A 9480-nucleotide genomic window follows, 5' to 3' on the forward strand; every position below is an offset into this window, starting at 1 on the left:
GTCCAGTGACCTGCCCTTCTGTACGAGGCATGGGGCCCCCTGAAGGGAGATGGTCCTGGAACAGAGCCTGGAAAACAGCCCCCACTTTCTAATCACCTGCTAGGGTGCAGTCTGTCCATAACCAGCCTTTTAAACTTCATTACTATGAAATACAACATCTAAAAGTCTGCAAAGTGTGGATAGAAATGTAGAATCTCATTCTCACAAAGTGCACATGGGTGTGGCCTTTGTGTGGAAAACTCCTGTCACACTCTGGGTGTGGCTCCCTCCACACTCCTACAGAGATCGCCACTCGGCGTCTTCGGCGTCCTGTCACCTCAGTTAGGCAGGCAGATGCCCTTTTTTCCCTGTGACTTGTGAGATGGTTGGGCCTGTTTGACTCAGTGGCTGCTGGGGCCTGTGTGGTGGGCTGTGTGCGTGGCTATGCCTGCGCTCCGGTTAGGATGTCAGTTCTTCTGCTCCGCATCCTTGCTGTTTATCTGTATCTTGTCTTGGTTTTTGTTTGCATTTCTCATCTGGATTTCCTCTCTTGTGAAGGGCCTGTTTAAGTCTCGCGTTCATGTCTACAGTGGACGTCCACTCTGGCTTGCCAGTTTGTGGGTGCTCTCTGCAGAGGCTGCCTAAGGGCTTGCTGGCAGGTGCATGTGTAGGAAGCTCCCTTTTCTCCTGTGGGACGGCGACCTTTAATGAACAAAACGTGCTGCTTTCCAGATATCAGAATTTGTAGACTTGGCCATTATGGTCAGTGTTCCAGCTGTACAGGTGTCTTTTTACCTTGAGGCTGGGAGACGTTCTCTGTCTGTCGTCCAGTGGCCTGTTCGTGCCAGTCTGGGGGTTCTGTGGCGGAGGGCGGGGGGAATCACTGTTGTTTCTGCACCTGGACTCTGCCGGCAGCAAAGTCCTCAGTGGGAATGCAGCTCACCTGCACACGGGTTTGGCCTGTGGTGGGCCCGTGTCAGTGTCAGGCTGTGTCAGCACAGTTCTTCAGCTTTTTAAAAACTGTGACATTAATTTTTGAAATTAAAATTTATTTATGAAACTTGAGGTTCTCTGCTTTCCTTGTTAGGGTTATTAGCAGGGTTTCTTCTTTCTTTCTACAAGATTTTTCTCTACTTTACTCCTGCCATCGTGGGCTTCTGCACAGGGGTCACTGTGTGGTTTCCTGACTGTGCTCCCGACAGCAAGTTCTTCCGCTCCTCCCTGTGCCGGGGGTCGCCACACAGGTGCTCAGTGGCTGGACCTGAATCCTCACATGCCTGAGGGTTCACCACAGTAGACCTTTACTGAAAAGTAACTATTTTACAAAAGGAAGATTAGTGAAGAGTGGCTTGGCTTTGTGTAGCTCAGATCCACAGGGTGTGTACTAAGATGAGTTTTGAAAGTGTGGACTGGCCCTCTGCATGCCCTCCTGGTCTGGACACCGAGAGATCAGGGTCCAGGACTCACGGATCTGTGAGGTGGCCATACACACTCAGAGTTACCCATGTCTTGGAGCAAGAGGAGCGAGTGTCTCAGGTCTCCTTGGCTCAGTTTTTCTCATCTTGAGACTAGGCAGTCAGTTTTTTAAAAATTTATCTTCTGCAAGTTTTAGTGGAAACATTACTGATGAGTTCCCAGGTAGTATGGAGCTTCAGCCACTGTCCTGAGTCAGGTTCTGAGATGCCATAGTTCGGGCTGAGATGGTCCAGTTTTGTAGTAGGAAAGTAGAAGAAAACTTGGAATTCACAGTTTCAATTATAGTCATTTCCGGCCTCAGCCCTGGGATGTGCGGAGGCAAACCTGGGCCCCTGTGTGGTGCCATGCCACTAGATTGTGTCAGCCAGTTGCGTGCCTGGGGTCCTTTGTGAACTCTTATCAGTTGACATGGAGAAAGACAGGTTGTTGGGAGGCTGGTGAAGGGAAGGTTGGAGCTCCCATTCCAGATGCTTCTGAACAGTATGTTTGCAAAGCCATTCAGAGCAGAGGCTGATTCTGATTCTGAGTCTGGTGAGCTGTGTGCAGAGACCCTCATCCGGTGCGGCAGCCCCGGGAGTGTCATCTGGTTGGTGTGATGTGCTCTTTCTGACTGTGAAGATGAGGTCTGAGGAGGGCACTGCCAGGAAGACAGAGCAGACATGCTTTCCCTGTTCCTTCTGCCAAACACAGTGAACAGCCTGGACGTGATGGACGAGACATGCGGCACTGTCCACGCCAGGCAGGCTCAGGTTGGGTTGGGTCAGTGCGGCCTCAGGCAGAAGAGACTCGTGAAGAGGTGCAGAGAGAGGCTGGCGCGTGCCAGGCGGTCAGGGAGCAGCACACGGTAGTGAGACATCGAGTTGGGCAGAGCCTCCGCTGGGTTTCTGCGGGAAGGGTGATGGGTGGGACTGACCAACTCTGTGGGATGCAGCTGGGGGGGCGGTCTCTGGTAGCTGGACTCCCACGTGAACCCCAAGGCCCCGCTGTGTTCTCTATCTTGGGGTGTAGACAGTGCCCTGCTGGGGCTGACCACTGGGTGGTGCATCAGGAGAAGCCCTGTCCTGGACCCTGATGGGGGAGGGGCCCCTTCAGAAGAGCCACTGCACCCATGCATCGTGCGACGCTGACTGGAGGTGCCTGGGTTTCCTGTGGGGTCACCGAACCTTAATCCCATGTCCTCTGTTTTGAAGCAGACGGTTGATGATGAAGCGATGGCGGCGTGAATGAAGGCCCAGTGAGGAGAAACGATGCCCAAGGGTGGGTGTTCTAGAACCCCACAACAGGAAGAGCGTTCCCTGAGCACCGACATGGTGGAGAAGCAGCCCGGGAAAAAGGTGAGCTCCTGCGTCCATGCGGGGTCAGACCCGGGTGTCACCTGCCTGCCCGGGCTGCACTGCTTGTCCCTCTGCAGGGCGCTGGCGTCAGGCCCCTCTGGGAGGAGAGGAGGAGCTGCCGTGGTCTGGGTGGCTGTGGACGACAGCACCAGCTTCCTCTGAAGGATGTGTTTGTCGTTTGGCGGCAGAGTGCTTTCAGCACTAGGTCCATGGACAGAAGCTGATGCCTGTCAGAGAGAGATCCCAGGATCCCGGGTTCTGACCTCAACTGCGGGCAGACCAAATGTGACGGTGGCCGTGTGAGTGGTCATAACTGAGATGCTGCTGGTTAGGACTGGACGGGGCACTAAGATCTGGCAGACCCCTACCCCTGCTGCCCTTCCTGGGCTTCAGCATCTGCACGTGGATCCTGAGAACCAGCGCTCCTACAGTTTCCCAGCATTCAGAGGAGCAGGGAGTCTGAGGCTCCCAGTTTTGCTTGACCCAGTGTGAACAGGAAATGGGATGTCTACCTGCATCCTTGTGTCCTGTTAATGTGCTGGTGCCCTGGGCTTGGGGGTGTGCAGTGTGTGTGCTGCTCCATGCACCATGACCCCAGTGTTCCCTCCAGGCTGGTCTGCAGAATCCCAGACTCACAGCCTTCCCATGGGAGGGCCACCCGCGAAGGCGGTCTGTGGCCCGTGCCCTGGCTCCTGTCCAGGAGGAGGGGGCGGTGCACAGATGACCTCATGTGGAAGCTGGGTGTGGCTTGGTGCTGCTTCGTCGTGTGATTTTCGAGCAAGTCTTGGACGAGGCCTCAGACTCCCTGTTCTTCTGAATGCTAGGAAACCTTAGGAGTGCTGGTTCTCAGGATCCACATGCAGATGCTGAAGCCCAGGAAGGGCGGCAGGGGTAGGGGTGTGCCAGATCTTAGTGCCCCCTCCAGGGGTCGAGCCTGCGCCCCCTCCAAGTGGAAGCGCAGGCTTTCTGGTGGCAGCAAAGGGACAGGGTTTTGCCATCCTTGATGGACTCCTGTGGGCCCCGTGACCTGCGAGGCAGGTGTCGCCTGGGGACTGCTGCTTGTCTGTGAGGGCACAGAAGGAATGGAGAAAAAGCCTCAAGGAACAAATTGTGAGCCCCTTCTGCTCCCAGTCCAGCAGCCCGCACCCTGTCCCGCTCTGCAGGACCTGGGCCGTAGCTCCCTGAGTGGTCACCGGGCACAGCTATGTAACAGCCACATGTGCCCACAGCAGACTCCATGAAGGAATGGATGGGTCTGACCTTGAGAGCGATGAGCACCCAGACTTGGGGTGGGGGGTTGTCTGTGGAGGAATGCCCAGGGGTGTGCAGGAAGCTGTGGGCGCGAGGAGGCAAGCCCACAGCCCGAAGCAGTGTGCACAGTGTGTTTCTGCACGCTGTTAGCCAGCTGCTGGGTACTCAAGTTATATTAAAGTAGAAATGCACCTTTCATTTCTAGAACCTGGGAGCATCATGATTGATACCAGGTTTCACAGCACCGCCAGTGTCCTTGGGGGACACCCCCACTCCCACCCCCTGAAGCCTCTGCGCTAAGCATGCCTCCCTGCCCACAGGGCGTGCGGACCCAAGGCAGGGATTTCTGCTGCTTTCCTGTGGATAGGCCCTTGCTGTCAAGGAGGCGGCTCTCCCTCTGGGGCTGCGTGGTGTCCACTGTGTGGACGTTCAGCTCCACCTTGTGCAGATGCAGGTCTGGGATGTGAACACACGTATGTTGGGGGCTTTTCTGCAGAGGTGGCAGATAGGGTTTACTAGTTGGTCAAAGTGACTGCTCCTCTGATGGCTCAGATGGTAAAGCGTCTGCCTGCAATGCGGGAGTTCAGTTCAGTCAGTTCAGTTGCTCAGTCATGTCCGACTCTTTGCGACCCCATGAATTACAGCACACCAGGCCTCCCTGTCCATCACCAACTCCTGGAGTCCACTCAAACTCACGTCCATCGAGTCAGTGATGCCATCCAGCCATCTCATTCTCTGTAGTCCCCATCTCCTCCCACCCCCAATCCCTCCTAGCATCAGACTCTTTTCCAGTGAGTCAACTCATCGCATGAAGTGGCCAAAGTATTGGAGTTTCAGCTTTAGCATCAGTCCTTCCAATGAACACCCAGGACTGATCTTTAGAATGGACGGGTTGGATCTCCTTGCAGTCCAAAGGACTCTCAAGAGTCTTCTCCAGCACCATAGTTCAAAAGCATCAATTCTTCGGCGATCAGCTTTCTTCACAGTCCAGCTCTCACATCCATACATGACCACGGGAAAAACCATAGCCTTGACTAGACGGACCTTGGTTGGCAAAGTAATGTCTCTGCTTTTAATATGCTATCAAGGTTGGTCATAACTTTCCTTCCAAGGATTAAGCGTCTTTTAATTTCCTGGCTGCAGTCAGCATCTGCAGTGATTTTGGAGCCCCAAAAATAAAGTCTGACACTGTTTCCCATCTATTTTCCATGAAGTGATGGGACCAGATGCCATGATCTTCGTTTTCTGAATGTTGAGCTTCAAGCCAAACTTTTCACTCTCCTCAAGAGGCTTTTGAGTTCCTCTTCACTTTCTGCCATAAGGGTGGTGTCATCTGCAATGCGGGAGACCCGGGTTCAATCCCTGGGTTGGGAAGATCCCCTGGAGAAGGAAATGGCAACCCACTCCAATACTCTTGCCTGGGAAATCCCATGGATGGAGGAGCATGGTAGGCTACAGTCCACGGGGTCGCAGAATTGGATATGACACCAACTTCACTTTTCAAAGTGACTGCACCGTTCTGCACCCTAGAACCTGGTCGAGGTGGACCCAGTCCATGCTGACACTCAGTGACGTCTATAGAAAGGTGTTTTCCTGTTGTCTACAGGATCTCTGTGGATCCGTCTGGACTCAGTTTTGAGTTGTGAAGAGGGTCAACGTTTATTTTCTTCCCATGGATGTCCACCTGGTCACTATCATTGGAAGGCTGTCCGTTCCTCCTGGGTTGTGGCAGGCAGCTGGGGCTCACTTCTGCTCTTTGCTCTGGACCTTGCTCTGGACCTTTGGCCTTTAGCTTAGGGCCACCTGTTGTGTAATCTTGGTACCTGGTAATTTAACTTGTCCGCTTTCATTGTTTTCCAGAATTGTCCTTGTTATTCTTGCCCCTTTGGTTTCCATGTACATTTTAGAAAAGCTGGTTGATCTTCTGCTCTTTGATTGCTCTGAATGTGAAGATGCGTTTGGGAGATTTGCTGATCAACAGTGATGAACACAAGTGGCCTCCATTTTATCAGTCCTGTTTCTCTTCTCAGGGATGTTTGTCTGCATAGAGGCCTTGACCATCTTTTGTTAGGTTTATTCCTGTGTGTTTGATGTCTCTTGATATTAACACGGTGTGCTTCAGTGTGACTTCCTGGTTGTCTGTAGCATTTAGGAGCCACCCACTTTCTATCCAGCAGCCTCCCCCACCCACTCACCAATCTGAAGAGTTGAACTGTATATTCCTCATGATTCTTTCAGGGGTCCGATCCTGCCATCCTTCAGGAAGATCAGGGTTTGGGGGTCCCTGCTCTGACTGAAGGAGCCATCCCCCAAGGCTGTTGTCCGGGTGGGTACCCCCACTCACGACTGAGCTGGAGTGGAGGCACCCATTTGCCTTTTGCTGGGTGACTGCTGTTTCTTCACTGTTATGAACAGAACTGCAAGTTGTGTGACACGTAGCTTGTTCTGTGGACTCTATTGGAAGCTCTGTGGGTCCCCAGCAGTCCGAGGCCAATTGCTCAGCCTGTCCTGTCGGCCTTTCTGGTGAGAGCACTGGTGTCACCTCCTGGTTGTGTGTTTCCCTGTCACCAAACACCTCTCCAGAACTGGCCGTGTGGATGTTTTCTTAAGTGCACACTCGTATTCTTTTGCTCATTAAAAAGTGATTTTGTTTTTCAGTAGTTGTGGTGATTATAGGTATTCTTGCCCTGAACTCCGTCTCGGGGGCACACCCCATCTTCTGCAGCGGAGCCTGTGTCGAGTAGGGACACCCTTCTCACAGTGTGCTGGGGGTTGGTGTCAGGACGACTCAGGCCATTTCTGCAGTTGAGAGAGTCGTGATTTCTGTACTTTCTTAATGTGAATTACATCGATTTTTCAAATGTTTTGCATTTCTGCAACATTTTGATTTGGATTATCTTTTTTCTGTCTAAAGATCAGGTTCATCAGCTGGGCCAGATTTGGTGGGAAGGTGCTGAGGACATTCTGGGGCTTGGATGGTGGGTCGGTTCTCCAACGGGGGTGGGGTGCAGGTGGGGACAGGAGGGCCTGTGTCAGGCCTTGCCTGCTGGCCCCTCTGCACACTCCAGATGCCCCTGCAGCTTGTGGCGTGCTCTGGCAGGACCCCTGGTCACCGAAGGTGTCTGTCTTGTTACCTCCCGAGACTAGAGGGCTGTTGGGGCCCCAGGAGACAGGGATGTGCAGCGTTCAGGCCCAGATGTACCCTCCCAGGATCACCCGAGGCCCTTGGTGTTGTGAGGGTGGTGTGTGTGGGGAGGATTCCAGAAAGACAGCTTGCCACTGGGGAAGGGAACCTCATGGCGGTAGCAGTGTTGTCTTCCATGTCAGCGCGAGCCCAATGGCCCATGCAGAGTGCCCTGTGGGCTGGTGAGCCGGGCACTGTGTAGTTGGAGGTGCCACTGAGTGCACCCTGTCCCACGCCACCCACAGGGCTCTGTGTGCTGCTCTTTCTGGATGGGGCCTTGTGGAGTCAGTCCTCCACCTCTCCCGTAAGGCAGGGGTCACCTCTGGTTCTGCAGACAGTGACACCAAGGCAGACGCATGACTGGACTTCCGAGGATGGGGCTGGAATGCAGGCTTCTGGGTCCTTAACCTGCTGAGAGGCCAGCAGGGCTGGGAGTGATGGCCACACCTGACCACCGTCCGGGCCAGCTCCCTGCGTTGGGGTGGGCCGCCCACCCTGGGGCCACCCTCAGGGTCACAGGTCTACAGCGAGGTCAGAGATGACTGGAGCATGGAGCAGGCAGTGGGCTGCCCATGGGAAGGAGGGGGAGACCAGGCTTCACAGAAAGGGGAGCCCTTGGGCAGACATGCTTCTGTCCAGGAGGAGGCTTTACAACGCACAGTGGGTGCCACTGGTCAAGCCTCTCTGAAGGTATGTTTGCTTGCCTCCGTGTCCGTCCCAGGGGCAGTGCCATGGCTGACAGGTAGAAGGCTCCATTACCAAATATGAGGTGTGTTCTCCTGGCATGAAACTTTAATTTGGGGATGGTGTCTGAAGGTGTTACTTTCTTTTCCAGGACAAAGATAAAGTTTCTCTAACCAAGACCCCAAAGCTCGACCGCAGCGATGGTGGGAAGGAGGTGAGAGAGCGCGCGCCCAAGAGGAAGCTGCCCTTCACCGTGGGGGCCAATGGAGAGCAGAAGGACTCGGACACAGGTACCACTCTCGCCCACCCTTGCAGCCTGGGCTCTGCGCTGACTCTGGGGGCTCCTTCTTGAAGGCCTGGGAGGGGTGCTGGGCGAGGCTCTTTACTGATGGTGGGGCGACTGGGAGCCGATAGGGAGGTTTCCTGCAGAGAATCAGCCCGGCCCAGGGGCCTCCCGTGTTGTCCACTGTGTGTGTATGACCACCGGCCCCTCTTCCTCTGAGATCCAAGGCACCCGCACTCTGTTCAGCCTCTGGAGAGCTTTACATGGGAGGATAAACAGGTTCCCCTCAGGGCTGCAGACGCACATAAATTAACCCAGTTGTTTGAAGTAAAAGCCAAAGGGTACTGTGAAATGGGCAGAAGCAAGTGCCGTCTTCCCTCACGTGCGGTGGGAGTGCGTGCAGGAGGACCAGAGGCCTCTGTGTGCCTGTGCTCCCAGGTCCCTTCCGACCTGAGCAGCTCACAGGGACGAGCTGGGTCCAGGCAAGAACCTGCCCCCGCTGCTGGCCAGCTCACTCCCCTCCTCTTGGCCCTGGGGCCAGAACCTTCCTAGCCTGCCGGTCATATGAGGGTAGACCCCTGAGCCAGGGGCAGGCATGGGTGAATCCATGGTACCGTGAGGGGGTTCTGCTTCCCCCAGGATGCAGCCACAGGGGAAGGAGCAGAGGCCCTGCCAGGATGAGGTAGGGTGCAGGCCCTGCTGTGTGAGAGTTTGCATCAGGTCACAGGACAAGTACAGGCACAGAAATGAGACAGACGTGACCAAGTTGGGAGAGGTGGCAGAGAGGGAAGCCTGGAAGGAGTCTCTTTTCTCCTCAAGCTCCTGCACAGGCACCCCTTGGTGTGTGACCCCTGGGCTCCCAGCCCTGAGTAAGCACATGGGCTTATGCGCTGCAGGCCGGTGGTGCAGGGTGGTGGGGTTGGTGGTGCCAGCTGGGGTACGACTGGGTTACCGGGAAGGTGGTCCAGCCTCCATGGGGTCCTTCACAAGGAGAGTCGTGAGCATTCTCCCAGGGACCTTCTGGGTCAGGTCTGGTGCAGAGGACACAGGCCGGCCCAGATATGTGCTTAGGCTTGAGCGCCTTGGCCTGTCCTGGTTTGTGCAGGGCGTGATGTTGCTTCTTGGATGCTGGGCATCTGCAGGTCAGTGTCCTCCTGCAGGGCCTTCCTGTCACTCACAGGAAGACTGCTGCCCCAGGAGGGGGCGGCTGGGGGCTGGGAGCACCTCAGCACAAGGCCTGTGGGGTGACTGCGTGCAGAGACCCAACACAGAGCACAGCACTCACCCCC

At 55.1% G+C, this 9480-nt stretch overlaps 1 protein-coding gene across 3 annotated transcripts in view; it reads left to right on the forward strand.

Moving 5' to 3' along the window:
* ANKRD11 (ankyrin repeat domain 11) overlaps nt 1-9480 on the forward strand; it is a 124995-nt gene that overhangs the window by 94116 nt on the left and 21399 nt on the right. For all 3 annotated transcript variants that reach the window (XM_055412927.2, XM_055412922.2, XM_055412926.2), the window contains exons 3-4: nt 2649-2789; nt 8060-8198. In XM_055412927.2, the coding sequence (XP_055268902.2) occupies nt 8172-8198 (27 nt within the window). In that variant the 5' untranslated portion in view covers nt 2649-2789; nt 8060-8171. The remainder of the gene's footprint in view (nt 1-2648; nt 2790-8059; nt 8199-9480) is intronic.

Source organism: Moschus berezovskii, chromosome 22 (genome assembly GCF_049115385.1).
Source record: "Moschus berezovskii isolate FMDL1 chromosome 22, NW_MosBer_1.0, whole genome shotgun sequence".
Classification (NCBI taxonomy): Eukaryota; Metazoa; Chordata; class Mammalia; order Artiodactyla; family Moschidae; genus Moschus; species Moschus berezovskii.